The sequence below is a fragment of the Ursus arctos genome, unplaced genomic scaffold (assembly GCF_023065955.2).
Source record: "Ursus arctos isolate Adak ecotype North America unplaced genomic scaffold, UrsArc2.0 scaffold_4, whole genome shotgun sequence".
Taxonomy (NCBI): Eukaryota; Metazoa; Chordata; class Mammalia; order Carnivora; family Ursidae; genus Ursus; species Ursus arctos.
In genome coordinates, this window is record NW_026623056.1 from 93,004,401 (window position 1) to 93,027,653 (window position 23,253).

Sequence of the window (23,253 nt, forward strand, 5' to 3'; positions counted from 1 at the left end):
ACCAGCGAGATGGTTAAAACCAGGACCAGGGCTCCCATTTAAAGACCTCTGTCTGGGGAGACAGAAGAGCCAGGAGTTGCTGGTTGAATAGAATCAGAGCAACTGTGGAGGACGACGGTGGGGCAAGCAGAAGCTGGGACGCCACCATGGACCCCGTGGACCCCTGTCCCCCACCAGCAAGGACACGGGGGGCCAGAAGGCCGGCGTGAATGTCCGAGTGACGACAGGGTTTTGACAGTCTTGCTTTGGGGCACCCAACCCTTCTGTTCACAGACGGGGCTATGAGGATATCTGTCCCTTCCTTTTCTTCCCTGAAGTGGCCGAATGACCGAGAAGAGGGACACCAGGCCGCCTGTGTCTGGTAAATCCCCTCAAAGGCAGTGACGGGGGCCCCCGGGGCCCTGAGTGTGGCCATCCATGCATAATGCTGGAGAGGGAAGGATCTCCGGCCACGGCCAGGATGGACCCCAACATCTGCTCTCCAAGTGCTCTCGGGGCATCAAGAGCCAGCGAGGCCGGCACTGTGAATCGTGGTTTCTCCTCGGGCACACTGAGTGGGGAGGGCGGGCCGGAGCCTCTGGGGTGTTGGAAATTTCCATTCTTGGTCGTGGTGGTGGTTACACGGTCGTCGAGCTGCACATCTAAGGCTGTGCTCTTTAGAAGCATGTCGCCCTCCGCGAGGAGTTAGGGAAAGCTGGTTTGGTACCAGCTCCGTGTTGTCCAGCACCCCATGGACAGTGCCTCCGAGCCCCAGCCCAGGGAGAGCGGGGTCGCGGGGAGCAACAGAGGTGCATTTGTTCCTGGAAGCAACACAGTGCGACAGGCTGTAATTGGTTGTTCAGGAGAAAGGCAGCGGGACTCTGAGACAGGGGGACCCTGTTGTGTGACTATAAATGAGAGAAGAGAAACACACACACATATGGTTCCGCAGTGACAACCCCTTCACAAACCAGCTTTATGGAGGCACAGCTTACATACAGCTACAGCCCCCCTCCCGGGTTTACTGCCGCGTGCATGTGAACAGGCACGCCCCACCGTGTACCCACCCAGCCAGACACGGGACACTTCCCCCACCCCCCAAGGCTCCCTGTGCCTCTGTGGGCCTCGGGCAACCACTTAACTGCTTTCTGTCCATATAGTCGGCCTTCCCCTGTGCTGGAGCCCCCCGTAAACGGGACCACGCGCCGTGCTCTCTGCGTCTGCTTCTCCGGCTCCCTGCCACATTTTGAGATTCTTCCGCATGTCGCACGTCTCAGAACTCCGTGCCTTTCTGCCGCGAGTGGTCCTCCACCGCGGGGGTACTGTCGCCCGTTTCCCGCTCTGTGTGGCTGGACACGCGGGCTGCCGCTGGTGTGGGGCTGTCACAGCGACAGCTGCTCTTTGTTCCCGTTTCTCTCGGGTCCGCATCTAGGAATGTGGAATTCCTGGTTCTTCATGGTAAGCGTATGTTTAACTTGGTAAGAAAACGCCAAACTGTTTTCCAACAAGATCGGCCCTCTGTACCCCGCCGCCAGGCGTGGACGTGCGCTGCCGTGGCTCGGCGTCGTCACCGTCACTCGGCGCGGTCCGCCCTCCGGGGGTGTGTGCAGTGACAGCTCGGTGCAGTTTGAATTTGCATCTCCCCGATGGCCGGCGACATCCTGGGTTCGTGGGCCGTGTGCATCATCCGGTGACGAGCCTTTCGGGTCTTCTGTCCGCGTTTATTTGGTTTGTTGTCTCCTTTTGAGTTGTCGAGGTCTTGATGGACTCGGATACAGACCCTCTGTTCGGTACACGCCTGGGGGTGTTTTCTCTTGGGTCCTGGCCCCCTTTCCTAGTTCCTTCAAGGTGTCTTTGGCGAGTGGAAGGCTTGGGTTTTACTGGAGCTTAATCGATCCGTGTTGTCCGTACGGCTCCTGTTCTCTACCCCCCGCGGCTGTAGGCTTCGCTGCGGCAGCTCTGCGGACACAGCCTTTCCGCTCCGGTCTCCACGCTCAGGTGTCCACGCTGCCCCTCACCTTGCTTCTGTGTGTGCTGTGAGGAGAAGTTCCTGTTTCCTTCTCCAAATAACGACCCGTTAGGATGTAGAGCCAGCAAGAGAGAGCAGGACCTCGCTGGCAGAGTGCCCGCAGTGAGAGCCTGGCTGAGCTCTGCTGTTGGTCAAGGCGGGAAAGGGAAGGGACCGCATGTGCAGGTGTAACGTTTGAATGTTCCTGCAGAAACGCCTGCATGTCCGAGACTGTTTTCTTTAAGCTTGGGGGCCGAGGGGCTTGACCGGGCGAGGGGCGGGGGTGAGCCAGAGCGATGCCCCAAACCCAGACAGTCTGTTTCCAGCACTGAAAGGAAACGTGTCTTCGTGAAGGTGGGGGGAGGGGGTGGGGGATTTTGCGGCTGGGCATGCTCTTCAGTCAAAGTCACGGAGAGACCAGGGTTGGTGACAGGTGCCTCCCTGTCTGACTTTATCGAATGGCAGGGACTGGCTTTGAGGCCCAGACCGGTGCCCCCTTGATGCGAGTCCCTTCTACCTGCAGCCTCTCGGAGCCATGACTACTTTGGCCACGAGAACTGGGACCACCAGCTGAAGTTAGCGGTGGCGTGGAACCGCGTGGACATCGCCCGGAGCGAGATCTTCTCCGATGAGCGGCAGTGGAAGGTAGGGCTTCTGGGCGGCCCCGTGGAGGGTCTTGTTGGCCCGCAAGAGCAAGGACAGGCCCTGGAGGGTGGCCTCTGTCTAGACCCCGGCCCTCGCCCTGGTGGAGAGCACTCCGGGCCACTTCCTCCCTTCCCGAATCGGAGACACCGGCACTCCGCGTCTCCAGCGGCCCCGCGATCAGGGTGTGCGAGGCATGCGCCCCATGGTGCTCTCCCTCAGCCTTCAGAGCTGCACCCCGTGATGATGGCGGCCCTCATCTCCAACAAGCCCGAATTCGTGAAGCTCTTCCTGGAGAACGGGGTGCGGCTGAAGGAGCTTGTCACGTGGGACACCCTCCTCTACCTGTACCAGCACCTGGACCCCTCCTGCCTGTTCCACAGCAAGCTCCAGAAGGTGCTGGCTGAGGAGCCCGAGCGGCCGGCGTGCGGGCCCACGGCCCCCCGCGTGCAAATGCACCACGTGGCCCAGGTGCTCCGGGAGCTCCTGGGGGACTTCACGCAGCTGCTGTACCCCCGGCCCCGGACCGGCGACCGGCCCCGGCTCCTGCTCCCCGTGCCAAACATCAAGCTCAACGTGCGTGCTGGTGATGTGCCCCCCCCCACACCTCTCTCTCCCCGCCCCCCCCCCCCCGCGCCTGGCCTGGGTGCTGGGCCGCTGCTAGGTCCTAGCGCTTCTGTTTAAAGAAATGATCCTTTATTTTTACTGGAAAAGAAATATGCTCCCTATCATCACAAAATACATAGACCGTGCGGCTTAAACAACAGACGTTTAGTCTCTCACAGTCTGGAGGCTGAAGTCCGCGGTCGGGGCGTCAGTGGGGTTTTTTCTAGTGGGGCCTCTCTTCTTGGCTGGAGGACGGCCGCCTTCTTGCCACGTCCACATGTGGTCTTTGTTCGGTGGGCACGTCGAGAGTTACAGGGGGCAAACACCGGTCCTAGCAGATCAGGGCCACAACCTACGACCCAAATCACCTCCTGAGACGCCCTGTCTCCAAATACAGTCACTCGGGAGCTGGGGCTTCGACATGCAAATTCTGGGGACATGTTTCAGTCCATCCTTTTCCCTTCCTAAAAATCTCAGTACAAAAGGTTATGCAGGGAAAATGGTCCCCCTCGTGCCTTGTACCCCAGTCCTGGCCAGCATGTAGTCAGGTCAGCAGGATTCCACGGCACCACTGTGAGGGTGCCCAGCACGTGCACTGAAGCAGGGGAGAAGTCATTTTCTAGTCTCTGCCCATATTTTATGGGACTCCCGCAGCATCTCAGCGCAAAGTGTGAGGCCAGCTTTTGCATCGTGTTAGCGAGTATCCGCCTGCCTGGTTCTTGAAGCTTTTACAAACGAAGCCCAAGTGCTGAGTTCGTCAGCTGCCTTTTGAGAATTTGAACTGTTGTTCTTCTTTCCCCTATGACTTTGCTGAATTATTTTAATAGATTTCCCGATAGCAAAACATTTTTATTGCTGTTTTGATCTCAACTTGATCGCAGTGTGACATGTGTTTAGTATGATGCTGGATAACGTTGCCAATGTTTTCACAGTTTTTGCCCTGGAATATTCGAGCCTTTGATTGTGGTTTTATTTGGGAAGCTCTCTTTGTCGGGGTCTAGGATCAGCTTTATGTTATCCTTGCGGAAACCACTGGGAAACCTTCCTTCTTTCTTTGCTCTGGAACAGTCTATGTGGCTGGAATTCACTGTTCTTACCAGCTCGGCAGGCCCTTCTGTGAGCCCCTCAGGGCTCAGGGCCTTTTTGGGTAGTAGCTCTGAGAACTTTCTCAGTTTCTTTTCTGATAATTTCTCAGTTTAGGTTTTCTATGTGTTCTACGATCAGATTTGGTTTTTATTTCTGGTAGAAAATTTTCCACTTCTTCAGGTTTTCGAATTCATCCATTGTCCCAGGTGAGCCGTGTCTGACCGCTGAGGAAGGTGTGGTTGTGGCTTGGGGTTGTGTGTTCACGATTCTGCTCTTCTCGATTCCGGCGTGTGGACGAGACCCTTTGAGAAGGGCCAGAGTGGAAGCTCACAGTTAACCACGTCTGTAATTTATTTAGTTTATCAACTAATTTCTTTTAATATAAAGTCAAGCCTTCAGGAAATTTCTAAAGTCACTTACAGAAAGTGGAATTTTGCATGTGCTGTGGGGAATGTGTTCTCACTTCTGGAAATTGCTTCCAGACTGTCTGAGTCCGTGTTTTCTGATCGATGGGCAGGAAGCTGGATTCCCGTGTCACTGTGTAAACCGAGTGTGTCTGGGGGAGGTGCCCTCCTGCACACGTGTAATCCTTGTCTGTCCGGCCCTTTCGTGTCGGACTTCTCTGCGGGAGACGCGGGGTAGATTCCCTCGAGGAGCTCACAGCCACGCATCTGCAACACACTCTGTGCCAGAAGTTGGCCTCACAAAAGGGCTTTGATGCCATCAGACGAGACTAAGGAAACTTGAGGTGCCTGGTGTGTAAACAAGAGGCTACAATCGTTGGTAACGGAGTTAGCTGGGTATTCCACTTTATGAATGTTTCCACATGTCTCCAGAGTGATGGTTTTACAACTCCAGCGTGCATGAGATCGGTCTAAGGTGTTGCTGGAAATGCAGGTTGCAGGGCTCACCCTCCAGGGACAGTGGTTCTGGGAAGGTGTGGGGCTGGGCTCAGGACCTGCACCCTCAACAGGCCCGCCGGGGATACTGATGCTAGTGGGGACCTAGGAGAGGTTCTGAATGTCCATTGCTCACCAGATGCAGGGAGTGAGTCTCCGGTCCCTCTACAAGCGTTCATCAGGACATGTGGGCTTCACCATGGACCCGGTCCGTGATCTTCTCATTTGGGCCATCATCCAGAACCGTCGGGAGCTGGCAGAAATCATCTGGGCGCAGGTAACTAGACCTGTTTCTCAAGACGCATGGCTGTGTGTGGACCGGTGACAGGGCTCCAGCCAGAAAACCCTATGCCAACAGCGAGGAGAGGAGCATGTGGCTTTGGAGGGAGGGCGGCAGGCGTTCATGACCCCAGAAGGGACCCAGGGTGCCCAGTGTTGGAGAACAGACAGCCTGGCTCAGGCAAGGAAAGCATTTTAGGGAAGTGTGCTGTCTGGGCGGAGGCTCAGCATGCAGGCCCCGCGGGGGCAGCCACCCTCCGTGGCCCACATGGTGGGTTCCGGTGGGTCGGCACCTGCGGCGTGGCCGGCCTGCTGGGTGGAGACTCTGCAGGCAGGTGGCACCCCTGGAGGGGCTGCATCTCCTTCCACCGACCATTAGGTCTCTACAGAGACAGTCTGTTACTGCGATGGGAGCCAGCCCCGCACCTGCCCGCCCCGAGCCGCTTGGTGGGCTGTTCGGGGACAACAGCCCTCAGCTCCCTCGTCACTAGGCTGTGGGCAGCTTCGTGGTCATGATGGAGGACATGCCAGGCCCAAGTCCCCCACACGTGGTTCTCCTTTACTTCAAGCAGATTCTCTTCTTAAAAGAAATTAAAGTGTCTTTTTTTCTCAGAGAGACCCTTTACATCTCAGCACTGGCATTTCCAAATTGCTTTTGTGGAGTCGGTCCCCTCCCCAGTGGGACCTGCAGAGGCACTGGGGCTTCTGCCCTCTCCGTGGTTCTGGGAGGCTGGTCCTCTCCCAAGGCTCACGGTGGGTCAGGGGCAGAGCTGGGCCTGACTGGGGCCTCAGGTGTGCTCTGTGGGGCTCGGTGCACGGGAGGACCAAAGATTTCCAGGTTCTGCCACCAGCCCCTTGTCCTGGGCCAGACAGTGCCTCTGGGCTGTGCTTTGAGAGCCTCCCTTGAGATTTTCTCAGTATCCCCATGCCTGGGACTGGCAGAACCAATGAGGCAGGTTGCCCAGAGCCTGAGGGGGACTGTGTGGACCCGGTCCGATTTCTGCCCTTTAGCCCCATGCCTGGGGTTGACCAGAGGCCCAGCAGTGCCGGGACTCATGCCATCAGGGCCGTGCTCTGGGTGGGCAAGCAGACCCCTCCCACTGGCCAGTGCGGGAGACTGGGCCACCAGCTCAGGCTCACCTACTGATCTGGGGCAACCCAAGTGGTTTATACAGACAGGGGTGTGACTAGTAGTCACCAGCGGCTCGTGCTGCTGTGAGGCCTCTGCTCTCATCAGCCCCGGGCAGTGTGTCTGGGTTTCCTGGGCTGGACCGTCCAGGTCCTCATGGTGGCTTCCCTGGTGCCCAGAGCCAGGACTGCATTGTGGCAGCCTTGGCCTGCAGCAAGATCCTGAAGGAGCTGTCCAAGGAGGAGGAGGACACGGACAGCTTGGAGGAGATGCTGGCGCTCGCTGACGAGTATGAGCACAGAGCCGTTGGTGAGTTCACAGGCGGTGGCCTCTGACCGCGGCTCAGCCCCTCCCACATGGCCCCAGAGTCCTCGTCCCTGGTCCTGCCCGGACCGTGGCATCTGGAGGAACCACGCCCTGACGCTGTCCCCGGGTCAGACATGGATCTTCCTTCTGCCAGGGGTGTTCACCGAGTGCTATCGGAAGGACGAGGAGAGAGCTCAGAAACTGCTGACCCGTGTGTCGGAGGCCTGGGGGAAGACCACCTGCCTGCAGCTGGCCCTGGAGGCCAAGGACATGAAGTTCGTGTCTCACGGAGGCATCCAGGTGACCTTCTGAGACTCGCTTCCAGGCAGAGCTCCCCATGGGGCTGCAGGCGCGGACACAGCCTCCCACTCACGTACAGGCACACAGGTCACTGTGCTGTGGCCCCCGGGGACCCAGGGACAGGGCCTGGCCCATGGTCGTGTGCTCCCCTCCCATTTTGCAGGTCAGGAAACTGACGCTAAGAGAGAGTGGGTGGTGGGTTGTGAAGCTCACCCCCACAGGGGTGTTCCTGCCTGGGAGCCTGCAGTCCTCCGGGTGGCCCCAGCTCACACCTCTGGGAGAGGCTGGCCCGGCCCTGCCCACCGGGAGCCTCTTCCTCAGCCGGCAGATGACGGTGTCTGTCCTGCACTGCCCACCACGTGGCGTGGCCGGGGGCTCAGAGCACTGTGCTAGGGAGCATGCTGGCACTTCGCACGGAGCGGGCACGTCGTTCACCCTCGGGGGGGCCCGGGTGCCCACTATTCTGGAGCTGCCTCCTCTGTCCACAGGCCTTTCTCACCAAGGTGTGGTGGGGTCAGCTGTGCGTGGACAACGGGCTCTGGCGGGTGATCCTGTGCATGCTGGCCTTCCCGCTGCTCTACACCAACCTCATCTCCTTCAGGTACCAGCCTGGCCACTGGGCTGTGGGCAGGGGCCTGGGCCTCACACCCTCCTTCCCGATGTGCTTTCAGGGGGCAGGTCATGCCTGTCCCGATGGCTGCCACCGGGTCCTACAGTGGTAGACAGGCGTGCGGGCAGGAAGCAGAGGGAGGGTCCCCACCTGTGTGAAGCACCCACTGTGTGCTGAGCACCTGCTGTGACAAAGCACCCATCATGGGCTCAGCACCTGCCCTGTGCCGTCACCCACCTGACACCGCACACCTGCCCTGCCCTGGGCACCCACTATAGCCATGCATTTCGTTTCAGTCCTAGCGAAACCAGAGCCAAAGGGCTCTTTCAGGGTCCTCCCTTACGTGGAGCCGTCTGGTGGAGTCCTGTACGTGGCTGCGTATGCAGGGCCAGTGGGCTGCATGGACCCAGGCTGTGTCCCAGCGCTTCTGTCTCCGCCATGTGATGTGAACACATGAGCACTTTGGCCCCACCCCTTGGGGAGGCAGAGGTCCTTCGGGCTCTCAGGTCCCTCACAGCCCCGCCATCCCCCCCCCCCCCGGCATCTGCCCTGTAGGGAGAGGAAGCTGCAGGCCAGGAGGGGCCTGCTTCGGGTCCGCGCCTTCTTCAACGCGCCCGTGGTCATCTTCCACCTCAACGTCCTGTCCTACTTTGTGTTCCTGTGCCTCTTCGCCTATGTGCTCATGGTGGACTTCCGGCCCACGCCCTCGTGGTGCGAGTACCTCATCTACGTCTGGCTCTTCTCCCTGGTGTGTGAGGAGCTGCGGCAGGTGCGCCCACCCGCCCCCTTCCCACTTCCCCACATCCCCAACCCACGTGGACTGTCCTCTGGTCCCTGCCGCCACCTGGGAGCGCCTGGCCCTGGGACCCGCAGCCGGGTCACTTTCATGGGTGGGCTCACAGTGGGCTCACCAAGCACCCAGACACCACTGCCAGGGCCTGGGGTGGCATCAGAGCTCCTGGGAGGCAGGTGCAGGGGCAGGTGCGGGAAGCAGGTGCAGGGCAGTGCTATCCCGCTGCCCTCTCCCCGGCTTTCCTCTGGCTGCACAGCCTCCTGAAGCCAGACCCCCTCCCAGAGGCAAGCCCCAGCCTCAAAGGTGGCAGCCCCAGAATGGAGGTCACATGTGTCCTCCTCCCTGAGTCTGACCCTCTCCAGAAGGGACCCATGGGGCCGTCTGCCCAACCCGCCTGGCTGCCAGGGTCCAGGGCTGCCGTGGTCCCACCCTTCTCGGGGTCCTGGTGTCTGGTGGGAGCTGGTGGGCTCCTGACAGAGGACAGACTGCCCCAAGAACACACACGCATCTGCGGGTTGAGCAGGGCTGTGGTCGATCGGACGGCGGGCTCAGGGCGGCCCAGCAACATCTCTGCCTGAGGCTCCTCTCCCACTCCTCCTCGACCCGGGGGCCCAGGGATGGAGGACATCCGTCACCTCCCCGGCAAGCCTCGCTGTCTGGGAAGGAGCAAGTGCCCTTTTGCTCTGGTGACGATGGTGACGCCAGCCAGGCCCCTAACGAGCCGTGTCTTTGCTCAGCTCTTCTACGACCCCGACGAGTTTGGGCTCACGAAGGTGGCGTTCCTGTACTTCAGCGACTTCTGGAATAAACTGGACATCGGTGCCATCTTGCTCTTCATAGCGGGACTGACCTGCAGGTGAGTGGCCCCCTCTGGGCCTCCCCGTTTGCGGCCGCAGCCCCGCGGGCTCAGGCCCCCGGACATGTTTGCTGTCTGTCTGGTGGGCGGAACCCACCCTGGGACTGTTGGAGGAGCAATGGAGGAGGTGCCCCCCAGGTGGCTGCGTATCTGCAGCCCAGTGCCCCCCCGGGCCACTCCGCTGCCCACCGGGGCCACGTGCATCCCCGCCATCGTCCCTTTCTCCACGAAGCAAGAAGGACCAGCCACGCTGTTTCCCAAGAGGTCTGCATGGCCTCCCCACCCTGCCCAAGGCTGGGCTTCCGGATGTTTCTGGAGAACACACCTCCTTGGAGCTCTGGCCCGTGAGCTCATACCCCATTTTTAGTACTTTGGGGTCCAGAGGCCTCCAGAGCCACATGTGGGCTTGGGCAGGTGGGCGGGCAGCTGGGGGCCGGCTCCGGGAGCAGCGAGCTGAGGGGCCTTGGGCAGGTGGGCGGGCAGCTGGGGGCCGGCTCCGGGAGCAGCGAGCTGAGGGGCCTTGATTCCACCTCGGGCAGGCTCATCCCCGGGCTGCTGTACTCCGGGCGCGTCATCCTCTCTCTGGACTTCATCATGTTCTGCCTCCGGCTGATGCACATTTTTACCATCAGTAAGACGCTGGGGCCCAAGATAATCATCGTGAAGCGGATGGTAAGGGGATGAGCGGGTCCTGCACCGGCTGCAAGTGAGGTGCCCAGGGCTGGAGCGCACCGCCAGGTTCCCACGTCCCTGCTTTGTCCTCAGACTCCCAACCCCAGCATGCTTGTCTCAGGTCCTTTTCTGTATGTCACCTCTTCCAGGCAGCCTTCCCTGATCTCCACAGCTCATTCTTTATCCCTGTCACAGCTCCTGCCACTCCCCTCCGTGGGTCACAGTCGCATCCAGCCCCTCCTATGCATCATGTGGTGCCCAGAGCTCTGTTAGGACATGGGGGCAGGCCCAGGACTGTGGGCCCCTGCGTCCCTGCCCTGGGCATCAGCGGCTCTGCACATTACTGCAGAGCGTACAACCCGGGGGTGGGGGGAGGGGGCGCGTGTGGGTGCGCGGCTGCAGCTGGGGCCACCCTGTCTCTGCAGATGAAGGACGTCTTCTTTTTCCTCTTCCTGTTGGCGGTGTGGGTGGTGTCTTTCGGGGTGGCCAAGCAGGCCATCCTCATCCACAACGAGAGCCGGGTGGACTGGATCTTCCGGGGGGTCGTCTACCAGTCGTACCTCACCATCTTCGGGCAGATGCCGGCTTACATTGACGGTAGGACACGGGGCGCTGACACCTCCAGCAGGGGCGCCTGCAAAGCTCACAGAAGGATGGAGGCAGGGGGATGGGGGTGGCAGCTCCCCAAGTGACTACGTGGCAGAGAGACAGGTGCACGCGATGCTTGGTTGAGGGGGGTTGGCATCAGTGGGGTGGGGGGAGACTGAGCTCTACCTCGAAGCTGCGCTGAGATCCCAGGCGGGCCAAGGGTGTGGCCGGGGGCTCTGGGGCGCCAGCTGACACTCCTCCCCCATACTGCGTGCCAGGCTATCCCTCCTCCTCTAGACGGGGAGAATCCTTTCTGTATACTAAGTTTTTTCTTTTCAACAGCCTCATTGAGATATAATTCACATACTGTGAAGCTCACGTGTATAAAATGTGGGCTTTAGTGGTTTTTAGTGTACTTACAGGATCTAATTTTAGAACATTTGCATCACCCACCAAAGACACCCATTAGCAGTCACTCCCCATCCCCCCAGCCTTTGGCAACCTCTAATGTATTTTCCATCTGTACAATTTGTCTTTGCTGGACATTTCATATAAATTGGATAATATAATATATAATCTTTGTGTCTTGTTTTTTCTTAGTGTAACATTTTCAAGACTCACCTGTATTGTAGCCTGCATCAGTATTTAATTCCCTTTTATTGCCAAATAATACTCCATCATATGGATAGACCTCATTTTTTTTATGCATTTATAAGTTGGTGAACATGCATTGTTTCTACTTTTTGGCTGTTATGAATAACATTGCTATGAACAGTTACTTATAAGTTTTTTTGTAAGCTTTTGTGCGGGTGTATGTTTTCATCTCTCTTGGATATATATCTGGGACTGGAATGTATACCTGTTGGGTTATATGCTAAGTCTGTGTTTAACTTTTTGAGAACCATCCAAACTATTTTCTATGGCAGCTGCCCTGTATTCTATGCCCCCACCAGCAACTTACACGAGGACTCCAATTTCCACATTCTCTCTGGATTGCCACTGTCTTTCTTTCTGCTTCTAGCCATCCCAGTGGGTGTGAAGTGCATTTCATTGTGGCTCTGATTTGCATTTCCCTAATGGCGAATGATGTGGAACATCTCTTCACGTGCCTGCAGAGCCGTTCGGATGTCTTCTCTGAAGAAATGTCTACTCTTCTCATTGGCCCATTTCTCAAGTGGATTATTTTCTTTCTTATTGAGTTATGAGAATTCTTTACATATAGACACCAGTCCCTTCTCATATATATGATTTACTGAAATATTCTGCGGGTCATCTTGTCACTTTCTTGATCGTGTCCTTCGAAGCACAAAGGTTTCTAATTTTGATGAAGTCCACCTTATCAATCGCTTTTATCATTTGTGTTTTGGCGTTGACTCTCAGAACCGATGCCTGACCCAAAGTCGTGAAGACTTATGTCTGTGCTGTTATTCCAGAAGTAATAGCTTTCATTCTTACTTTTGGCCTTTGAGCTACTTAAACTAATTTTTTATACAGTGTGAGGTAAGGGCCATTCTTTTGCCTGCAAATTTCCAGTTGTTCAACACCATGTGTTGAAAAGACGATTTCTCCCCATTGAATTGTCTTGGCCTCCTTGTCGAAAATCAACTGACCATTAATGAAAAAGTTTATCTATAGACTCTCAACTCTATTCTGTTGATCTGTATTTCTGCTCTTGTGCCAGCACCAGACGGTCTTGGTGACTGTAACTTTGTAGTAAGTTTCACAGTCAGGACATGTGAGTTCTTCAGCTTTGTTCTTCTTTTTCAAGGTAGCTTTGGCCTCTGGGTCCCTTGGAGCCACATGAATTTTTGGATCAGCATCTCCAAGAAGGCATCTAAGATTTTGACTGTGAGCATGGGTTGGCTCTCTGCTTATCTAGATCTTTAATTTCTTTCAACAATGTTTAATATTTTTCAGTGTGTAAGTCACGCTCCTTTTAAGTTTATTCTTAAGATTTTTATTCTTTTTCATGTTACTGTAGATAGGATTATATAATTAATTTCATTTTTGGATCTTCTATTGCTAGTGTATAGAAATACGCTATATCTGCATGTTGATCTCGTACTCTGAAACCACGCTGAACTTCTTTACAGCTCTCATAGCTTTTTAGTGGATTCCTCGGGATTTACTATATACGAGATCACGTCCTCCGCAAGCAGAGATGCTTTTACTTGTTCGTTTCCCACCCGATACCTTTATTTCTTTTTCTTGCTTCATTATCCTAGCTAGAACTCCTGGTAGAACATTTAATGGAAGAGTCCAGAACAAACATCTTTATGTTGTTCCTGATCTTAGAGGGCAAAGCCTTCATTCTTTCACTATGAAGTACGATATTCACTTGTGGGGATTTTTGTAAATGTCCTTCATTAGAGTGAAGAAGCACCCTTCTATCCCCGGTTTTTTGAGTGCTTTTATTGTAAAAGCATATAAAATTGTGTCAGACACTTTTCCTGCACCTGTTGAAATGTTTACATGATTTTTGCTCTTCATGCTACTACTATGGTGCGTTATACTAACTGATCTCCAGATGTAAGGCCGGCTCTGCATTCCTGGGCCCTATCTCACTCGGCCACGGTGTGTAATTCTTGTCATGTGTTGCTGGATTCAATTTGCCGGCATTTTGGGGAGGGTTTTTGCCTCTATGTTCATAAAGGGCGTTGGTCGTAGTTTTGTCTTTGTCTGGTTTTGGTATCAGGGCGATACTGGCCTCATAGAACGAGTTAGCAGTATTCCCTCCTTCATATTTTGGGAAAGTTTGTGAAGGATTGGTTTTAATTCTTCAAACATTCAGTAGAATTCACAAGTGAGGGCGCCTGGGTGGCGCAGCAGTTAAGCGCCTGCCTTCGGCTCAGGGCGTGATCCCGGCGTGATGGGATCGAGCCCCGCATCAGGCTCCTCCGCTGGGAGCCTGCTTCTTCCTCTCCCACTCCCCCTGCTTGTGTTCCCTCTCTCGCTGGCTGTCTCTGTCTCTGTCAAATAAATAAATAAAATCTTTAAAAAAAAAAAAAGAATTCACAAGTGAAGCCATCTGGGCCTGAACTACTCTTTGTTTGAAATCTTAAACTATTACTCCAATCTTTTTGCCTGTTATAGGTCTGTTTGTACTCGCCATTTCTTCGTCAGCCACTTCTGGCACTTGGTCTCTTTCTCGGGGTTCGCCCACTTCTCTACGCCGTCTACTTTGCTGGCACACAGTTCTGCAGTATAGCCTTACAGTTCTTTTTATTTTTATCAGGTTGGTAATGTTTTCTCTTTCGATTATAACTTGAGCAATTTGAAACTTTCCCCTTGATCAGTCTAGGAAGAGGATTGTAATCTTCTTAATCTTTTCCAAGAACCAAATTTTGGTTTTATTGATTTTCTTCATTGTTTTGTATTCTCTCGTTAATTTATGTGCGTTCTGATCTTCCCTATTTCCTTCCTTCTGCTTGCGTTGGGTTCAGTTTGCTTTCCTTTCTTTCGGTTTGCTAAGGTGGAAGGTTATGTTACGGATTTGGGCTCTTTCCTCTCCTTACCAGTGCATGCTTGTGGGGGGGGAGGGGATTGGCAAAATGAGTACAGGGCAGTGGACGGTCAGACTTCCAGTTTTTAACAAATAGTGCATGCTCATTGTTGAAAAAATGTGAAATCCAAAATAAGCATAAAGAATAACGTTGTCCGTAATCCCATTTCCAGGGTTAACTGCCAGTAACTGCCACTAGGCACGCCTCCTTGGGAGTTTTTTGATGTACCAGCTGGACATATATTTATGTTTTATTATCTTCTGTACCCTTCACTTTGCTACAAATGTGGGACTACACTTCGGTTTGCACCCCCGTGTTGAGTAGGTCAGCACGTGGCAGGTGCCACCTGGTTCCCTCCCCCTGCCTCCCTTCTCATTATGATAGTTGTTTATTTTCTCAGTTTGAATTCTCTCTCAGGGCCCCGGGCTCTCATGGCTGGGGCCTGCATCACCCGTCCTGGGGCTGGCTCCTGCCCAGGGTCCAGGATGTGCCCTGGAGGGGTCGGCTGGGTGCTGGGCAGGGGCCTGAGTTAGGCTGGAGCATAGGTCTGGCTCCAGGGGCTTCCGGCCCATGGAGGACACTTGGGTGTAGACGGACGCCTCTCTCTGGGCCTGAGCTGACAGCTGAGGTCCGCCAGCTGTGGGGGCGTCCAGGCCCGAGGACTCTCGTGACTCTGTGGTTTCTTTGTTCCCTGCCCCCCCGCCCCCGCCCAGGTGTGAATTTCAGCCTGGAGCAGTGCAGCCCCAATGGCACAGACCCCTACAAGCCCAAGTGCCCTGAGAGCGACGCCGTGCGGCACGAGCCTGCCTTCCCCGAGTGGCTGACGGTCACCCTGCTCTGCCTTTACCTGCTCTTCACCAACATCCTGCTGCTAAACCTTCTCATCGCCATGTTCAAGTGAGTTCAGGCCGCCGTGTGGATGGAGTGCTCCGGGGCACCTCGCTCAGCCCAGTGCACCACCTGTCTCCTGGTCCCTGCTGGGCAGAGGCCGCCCGCGGGCTGGGGGCTCACAGGGAAGCGAGCCTCCTGCGGGCCCGGGGCACAGCCGCGTACGGGGCGTAGCTCAGATTCCCACCCGGGGCTCTCAGGAAACACCCGAGCCTTGCTCGGCTTCTGTCCTGGTGGAGAAAATACGACATCACAGGGTGTGGAAACGAGTAAGATCCAGAGGACAAAAGCTTTCTGTGCAGACCTTTTCTTTCGTTCTTTCTTTCTTTCTCTTTCTTTCTTTCTTTCTCTTTCTTTCTTTCTTTCTTTCTTTTCTTTCTTTCGATTTTATGTATTTATTTGAGGGAGAGAGAGCACAAGCAGAGGGAACAGCAGGGAGAGGGAGAAGCAGACTCCCTGCTGAGCAGGGAGCCCGATGCAGGACTCGGTCCCAGGACCCTGAGATCATGACCTGAGCTGAAGGCAGACGTGTCACCGACTGAAACCCCCAGACGACCCCTGTGCAGACCTTTCATTTTGCAAACAGGGGAGCTGGGCGTGGGAGCCAGGCGGCCTGGCCGAGGTCACCTCTCGATGCGGAGGAGCGCGGGCCAGCACTTACTAAGAACGCGGCCCTTCCGATATGGGATGACCTGTATTCATCCTCTGTGTACAAAGCCCAAACAGGAGCCGAGGGGGGTCAGCCACGGGATCCCTTGCGTTCCTGGTCTGGGTGGGTATCTTTGTCTCCCGCCCAGTCGGGGGCTCCCCTGGCATTGGGCAGTCCGCCAAGGCCTATCGGCTAGACGACAAGTGTGTGGAGATGAACCACGTCCGCCCTTGAAGATCCTGTCCCTTCTGTGTGTTAGATTCAACAGATGAAGTGGTTTAGACTTAGTCAAACGCCAGGACACTGTCCTCTCCGCAACAGTCCTCTGCCTTGTTTTGTCCGCGAACAAGGTTTGTAGCGTCTGAAATCCAGGTCTTCGTCCTTCTGACCAAGGCTCCCGGGAAGCTCAGAGCCCCGAGGCTGGTCTCCGTCTGCACTGGGCACTGCCCTCCTGGGTGCTGTGTGTTTGCTTTTCATGGGACGCCCGCCCCCGGCCCCCGCCCAGGGCGGTGCTGCGGGCGATTCCGGGGGTCCCGCAGGCCCTCCTGTGACCCGCGCTCCTTGCCTCCTGCCAGCTACACGTTCCAGCAGGTGCAGGAGCACACGGACCAGATCTGGAAGTTCCAGCGGCACGACCTCATAGAGGAGTACCACAGCCGGCCCCCCGCGCCGCCCCCTTTCATCCTCCTCAGCCACCTGCACCTGGTCATCAAGAGGGTGGTCCTCAAGATTCCTGCCAAGAGGCACAAGCAGCTCAGTGAGCACGCCCCCCGCCGTCCCCGGACCGCGCTCTCGGGTGCAGTCGGGACCCTGCTGGAAGCTCCGCGGGCCTCCGACTTCCCCCAGCCCCTCGGGTGGGTGTGGGGTGGGCTCCCCCTGCCCTTCCTCCCGCGCACACAGCGATCGGTCCGTCTGTCTGCCCCCCCAGAGAGCAAGCTGGAGAAGAACGAGGAATCTGCCCTCTTGTCCTGGGAGACCTACCTGAAGGACAACTACCTGCAGAACCAGCAGTGCCAGCACAAGCAGAGGCCCGAGCGGCAGATTCAAGACATCGGCAATAGGTACGAGGCCGGCGGGAAACCGCTACTGCTCCAGGTCGCACTGGGGCTGCAGCCCACCTGGGCCAGGCCCCTGGGGCGGGACACCTGTGTCCTCCGGCTGACCCCCGGCCTTCTCTCTGGGTCCTTGGAAGACTGGGCCCCACGGGGGGGAGGAGGGTGAAGGTCACCTGAGCTGAAGGAGGGATGCAGGCCAGGGGAGGCCCACTTGGCCTGGGGGGTGAGCTCAGTGAGCTTGTGGGTACACAGCCTTGCTGCAGCTTCTTGGGGCCGTGGTGGCCGGGCCTGGAGCTCAGGCTCACGAGGCATTGTCCCCCTGCCCCCAGTATCTCCCTCCCCCCCTTCTTCCTGGTGTGAGATCGCTGCTGCTGCCCTCTGTCCACCTCACTCCTCGGCCCTGATGGGGGGAGGAGTTGGTCCTGCGGTCTGGGGGTGCCTGGCCGTGGGCCAGGAGGAGGAAGGGGACATGTGCCCTGTCGCTATGCCAGCTCCTGCCCCTGGTGCAGTCCCCTGGGCCGTGCATGGAGAGGGGCTCCCTGGGGCCTTGAGCATGTAGGGTGGGTGCCCTACAGCCCGGCTGAGCGCACCTCTCCTTAGAGCCGTGCACCTGTGAGTCTCTGGGCTCCTCTGCGAACGGAGCCAGTGATGGCAGCCGTCGCCCGGCACGGTTTCTGGGACACACGGGAGGGAGCACATGTGTAAGGCAGGAGCACGTCCTGGCTGGGGACACAGGGGACGATGCTGCCTTGCACTGGCCGCCTTCCCTCCCTGGGTCGGGGGGAGGTATCCAAGGCCCAGGGAGGCCGCATGGCGTGCCGAGGCCCCGCAGCCCTGGGGCTGAGCTGGGCCGACCCCTCTCCACCCACAGAGCGGGGAGGGGGTTTGTTGATGAGGTGGGGTCTCTGACAAGCTTGTCGTGGTGACGGAGTCATAGGGGTCTGCGTACTCACGGCTGGCTGGGGGCATGGGAGCAAGCGGTTCGGGGCTTTTGTGAGGTTGGGGAACACGTAGAGAGGGAAGGGTAGACGCCTGGGCCCTCAGTGAGATAGTTTCCTCCCCTTTCCCTGGAAAACCATTCAAAGTGGGTCACCAGCCGAGCTCAGATCACTGACCGATCACTGACGTGGGGGCTGAGTTTCTTACAGAAAAGCGTCCCCTGCAGGTGGTACTGGGTGCCCTAGGCACAGCCAGACAGGGAGTCTGGACCGTGTAAACGTGGCAGGCCAAAGCTGGAGAAACGGCCACGTTGTAGCAAAATCAGATGAAAGCAGACAGACGTTCCCCGAACAGCGGCACGGCCCCCTCCCCCCGCCCGGTGCTGCTAGAGCACCTCTGAACCTCCCAGCAGCCTGCGGGCCAACCAAGGCGAGGAGCGCCTCGCACACCTGCGTCTCTCCCCCAGGGAGGCTCCTGCAGGTGTCACAAGGGCTGTGTGAGCGGAGGCATCCACTCGCTACAAGATCCTCCCCTTTGGGGCAGGAGGCAGTGTTCATTCTGCACAGAGACATATGTTATAAATACTTTCAGACTGAGGGGAAGAGGCCTGAACTTACAGCAGGAGAGGCCAGGGGCTGGGGCTGGCAGGGACCTCCCCCTGCAGCCTAGCGCTGTATTTCGTCCACATCCGGGCCCCTGAGCCCGGCCTGGCTGGGCTCAGCTGTGTGCTCTTTCAGGGTCAACACCGTGGTGGACCTGCTGGAAAGGGAAAGTCTGAAGCGGTCAGGCTCCATGGAGCAGAGGCTGGCCTCCCTGGAGGCACAGGTAGGTTCTGGGCCAGGGCTTCCTTTTCTGGGTCGTGCATCGCACAGGCCTGGGCACCAGTCTTTGAGAAGGAGTACACTGGGGAAACGACCCTGAGGAGTTGTTGGGGAATGTTGGGACAACCGTTGCAACCAGAAGCGCCTTCTTTGTCCTCCAGAAAATTCTGCCAAACGCTTCCCCACAGAGTGCCACCCCACTGCACTGGAAGGTGTCTACACCAGGGGCTGGTCTGAGGGAACCGCTCTTGTCCCCTCTCAGAGATGTCCCCTCTGAGATGACCGCTCTGCAGGACTCCACATCCAGATGCTGTGGGAATTCCAGACACCCTCGGCGGCTTTCCCAGGCTGCCTGGGGATGCTAGGAGGGAGGGAGGGTCCCAGGGGGTGCAAGATGCATCTGCATGTCTGTGTGGAGCACTGAGCTGAGAGGCAACACCTGAAAGCAGCGTGTGGATGACTCAGAGCAGCCCCAGATGGTTGGGATGTGGGGTCAAGGTCTTGATGCTTCTGCACGCGGGGCGATTGTTCCTTACAAGAGGCCGCTCAGAGGATATTGTCAATAGGCAGCTGGCAACAGGTGAACAGCCTCTTTGCCACTCATCCCCCATCAATGAATACTGATGGTCCCCCCACCAGTTGGGCCACACTCACTGGGCTCCAAGCCTTGGGCCTGAGACAGGCAGCCCTGAGTAGCCTCGCAGGCCAGCTGAGCTCAAGTGCCTGAACGTTCATTCACCCATCCATCCATCTATTCATTCATCCATCCATCCCTCCCTCCCTCCATCCATCCATCCTTCTATCCCCATCCATCCATCATCCAACCATCCCCCATCCATCCACCCTTTCATCCATCCATCCTTCCTTCCATTCATCATCCATCCATCCCCCCCCCCCATCCATCCATCCATCCATCCATCCATCAATTCATGTTTCCTGTGCTTCTCCTCTGTGCCAATTCCAGGGCTGGCCTGAGGAATGTCAAGGTGAACAGGCATTGTCTTTCCCTCAGAGGTTTCCAGTCTGGGTGGCACAGACATAAATGTCCCTTGTCACAGTGTGGTTTAATACGCACAGCAATGAAGGCGAATGTAGGGGCTGGCAGTCAGGGAGGCCTCCAGCATCCAGGATAAGAAGGGGTGGGCTGGATTCAGGTTGGGTCCCTGCCTTTCTGTGCCCCTCTTGCTGGGGGCACAGAGGATCTGTGCTTTCTTGTGAAAGCCCCCGTTGCCCACAACAGCCTCCCAGCAGACAGCACCTGAGCCCCCCATGCTGTCACTGGAGTCTTGCCTCTTCTCAGCTTTGCTGTGTCAGGCGGGGGCAAGCTGCTTGGCCCCTGTGCTGGCAGGGTGCCACTGTCATCCAGCCCCGGGGACCGCTGCATGTGGGGTCTGCCCAGACTGCCTTCTCCCCTGTGGGTCCGTGCCTTGCTTGACACCTTCTAAAATGGGTGCAGCTGCTGCTGAGCTGTGTTCTCCTGGTCCCTATTCATCACATGGCTCCTACCGTCACCTGTAGTTGAGTATGTTTGGCTTCCAGAAGTTTCTTTTCTCTGGGAGGAGCAGAAGCCATGGGAAGCTTCCATGGGTCATCGTGCCCCACCTTCCTGTGGCTCAGAGCTGTATTCCTGGGGCTTCAGCATGGTTCATTGGCCTCTGATGTGTCCAGTTCCAGTGGCCATTGTGTCTCCCCGGTGGGCACTGCTGGTGACCAAGGGAAGCAGGGTGGGCTTGGATGCTGGTGGGGTCACTGCAGCAGGATGGGCCTCCCAGCAGTGCCCTTGTGGCTTCAGTGGAGGGGTGGGGGTGCTGTATGGGGGCAGGTGCTGACCACATCTTGTTTGGGATATGCCTTCCAGGTGGCCCAGACGTCCAGAGCATTGCACTGGATCATGACGGCGCTGAGGGACAGTGGCTTTGGCTCAGAGGAGGGCGTCCCCACCCTGGGTGAGTGGGGGGCCACGCCAGCAGCCGGGCTCTACTGGCCTGTGTTCTTTTGAGTCTGGGGGTCCGTGGGGAGGAGAGGCAGTAGGCAGGGCTCTCGCTGGGCCTGGAGGTAAGCTGACTGAGCTGTTCCCAAGCCCCAGGGCCCAGCGGGAGCGTAGCTTGGCCCAGGGAAGCAGAGGCCCAGCACAGCCGAGCCCCCGACGTGACCAGCTGGGGGACTTTGAGGGGAGGCCTGGCCCACATCCCTGTCCTCCCCCTGTGCATCAGGACACAAAGGAAGGGGGCTCCAGAAGGTGCTGGAGGCAGAAAGCAAAGTCTGTGTTTCTATGTTTGCGGCCAGCCAAGAAATGGGCGTGACTAACCACCCCCCACCCCACCCCACCCCACCCCCCCCCCCGCCGGCCGCTGGGAGTTGCTGGCCCTCCTTAACTGGACGGGCTCTGGGGAAGCCACACAAGGAGGCAGGTGCTGGCTGGGGGCACACTGCCTGACCCCAGATCCCGGTCCTCCCAGACCATGTGCTGGGGCCCTGAGCTGGGGTCCCCTTCAGGGCTGGGAGTGTTCACTCTGGGCTCAGGGAGGTGAAGGCCCAGTTGGGGGAAAGGGCCATAGAGGACGCCCCTGTCCCATGGGCCAGGTGCCTGAGCCGGGCCGCTTTGCCCATGGCTCCCTGTGGCTGTTCCCAGCACCCCAGAAGGCCTCGGAGGGGCAGGACCACGAGCTGGACAGCAGGCAGAAAGCAGATGCTGTGGGCGACACCCACCATGTGAACGCCCGGCACCTCCTGTACCCCGACTCCCACGTCACCCGTTTCCCCGTGCCCAACGAGAAGGTGCCCTGGGACGTAAGTGCCAGCCTTGGCCGGAGGCACCTGGGGTTCTGGGGGGCGGTTCTGCCCCGCGCCCTGCGACACAGCTGGGCACCAGGTAGACTCGCCCAAGGCAGCCCCCCCCGGGGATGTGCTGGATGGAGGCGGAAGAGCTGGGATCGGACCTGCACGGGGAGCAGACTGTCCCACTACCTCCAGCCACCTCGCTTCTCCTGGACCCCGGCATCTCCGGGGAGCAGTTGCTGCCCCTTTTGTGAGTGGCAGCTGAGTGAAAGCGTCAAAGGGAGAGGAAGGGGTGACAGCCTTGCATGCCCTCGCTGCCCCACAGGCTTTCTCTCTGGCCTTTCCGAAACGTTCCAGGCTGTGGCTTCCATTCCTTCTCCCCATTCTCTGCCAGCAGGAGTCCTCCTCACTCCTGGAGTCCCCGCCCCATCCTGGGGGCTCCCCTAGACCAGCAGTGCCATTGCCGCCCCCTCAGCTGGGTCCCCTGATCTCAGAGCACCATGTGCACTCGGGGACGATCTCAGGGTCCTTGGCTGTGGGCACTTGGAGGAAGAAGAGCCACCGCCGGTCATCCTGGGGTCCCGGGCCCTAGCCGTGGTCTGGGGTAATAGTCTGAGGGCAGAACCCCCGTGTTTATGCAGACGGAGTTTCTCATCTACGACCCGCCCTTTTACACGGACGACAGGAAGGACAAGGGCTTGGTAGACCCCGTGGGAAAGTGAGTGTGCACATCCTCGGCCCCGGGCGGGAGGGTGGGCGAGGGACCGGCTGGGCACTCCAGGGGGACTGCCAAAACCGGCTCGGGGCAAGGGTCTGCTTCCTGCCTGGACGGGGTGCCCTGGTCTCCCCAAGGGCTGGGACATGCCAGGAGGCACATGGCTAGAGGCACCTGTGGCCGCGGGCTCACTGATGGCCCGGTCCAGGGCATCACTCTCTCTTCTTGGGGACGTGACTTCTCCGCTTGCTCCCAGCGCCCTGGAAGCCTTGGCTGGGATCAGCTACAACGCCGTGGACGGACCCATAGACCGGCGGAGCTTCCACGGGCTCTACGCGGTTCAGGAAGCGCTCCCTCTGTGAGTGCAGCCGCCTGTCATCCCGCATCACCCCGACCCTTGTGGGGGGCCTTTGGGGGCTTGCTTCTGGGCTCAGCTGTCCTGTCTTGGCAAACTAGCCATTTTTCTGATAAAAATGAACAAAATACAGAAGAAGAGACACACTGACATAAAACGTTTCCTTAGCACCTCCTCTCTGCTCCTCCCCCTGGCCTTGGGTGCTTTGCCTTCATCCCTGAGTAACCTTGGGGGCTTCCATTCTTCCCCGTAAAATGGGGATGACCTTCCCGCCGTCTCCATGGAATTCTGAGAAAGAGCGGACTTCCCCTGAGGGCTTGTGACCACAGGGAAGCAGTTGAGGGGCAGGGGGTCGCGTCAGGAGATGCCGGTGTTTCCCAGCATCTGTCCTCTGCGGGGACGGGCGCTGTGTCCCATCGTATGTTGAGTACGTCCGGGTCCAGCTGTCGAGGGACCGGTGACATCATGCCCAGCAGTCTGTGGGGATCAGCTCCGTGTGTCAGCCTGGGGCTCTGGAGGTGAAGGCCCCTCCAGTGCACAAGGTTGCTGGGGAGGTGGCAGCTCTAGGGGCCTGAGAACGAGGAAAGTGCCGTCAGAATTAGGGGAGGGACAGCAGTTGCTGGATTACCGTGAGCCCCGCGGAGCAGACGGGACCTGGCTTGAGAGAGGTGGGGGGGTGGGGCAGGCCTTTCAGAAAGGTCTTGGAACAGGAGGGGGCGACTGTGTCGGGAAGCGGTGGGAAACGGGCCCCCGCTGCGGTGACAGGAGGCCATGTGGGGCCGTGGCACGGGAAGAGA

The 23,253-nt window shown here is 57.8% G+C and overlaps 1 protein-coding gene across 2 annotated transcripts in view; it reads left to right on the top strand.

Annotated features, from left to right (window-relative positions):
- The window catches only part of TRPM2 (transient receptor potential cation channel subfamily M member 2), a 54,051-nt gene that overhangs the window by 24,665 nt on the left and 6,133 nt on the right, over nt 1–23,253 (top strand). For both annotated transcript variants that reach the window (XM_057306754.1, XM_057306755.1), the window contains exons 12-29: nt 2,511–2,632; nt 2,852–3,205; nt 5,360–5,497; nt 6,808–6,937; nt 7,089–7,234; nt 7,723–7,835; nt 8,400–8,613; nt 9,375–9,493; nt 10,033–10,165; nt 10,591–10,762; nt 14,970–15,153; nt 16,369–16,550; nt 16,722–16,854; nt 18,525–18,612; nt 20,467–20,554; nt 21,241–21,398; nt 22,028–22,104; nt 22,358–22,459. In XM_057306754.1, coding sequence (XP_057162737.1) covers nt 2,511–2,632; nt 2,852–3,205; nt 5,360–5,497; nt 6,808–6,937; nt 7,089–7,234; nt 7,723–7,835; nt 8,400–8,613; nt 9,375–9,493; nt 10,033–10,165; nt 10,591–10,762; nt 14,970–15,153; nt 16,369–16,550; nt 16,722–16,854; nt 18,525–18,612; nt 20,467–20,554; nt 21,241–21,398; nt 22,028–22,104; nt 22,358–22,459 — 2,653 coding nt within the window. The remainder of the gene's footprint in view (nt 1–2,510; nt 2,633–2,851; nt 3,206–5,359; nt 5,498–6,807; nt 6,938–7,088; nt 7,235–7,722; nt 7,836–8,399; nt 8,614–9,374; nt 9,494–10,032; nt 10,166–10,590; nt 10,763–14,969; nt 15,154–16,368; nt 16,551–16,721; nt 16,855–18,524; nt 18,613–20,466; nt 20,555–21,240; nt 21,399–22,027; nt 22,105–22,357; nt 22,460–23,253) is intronic.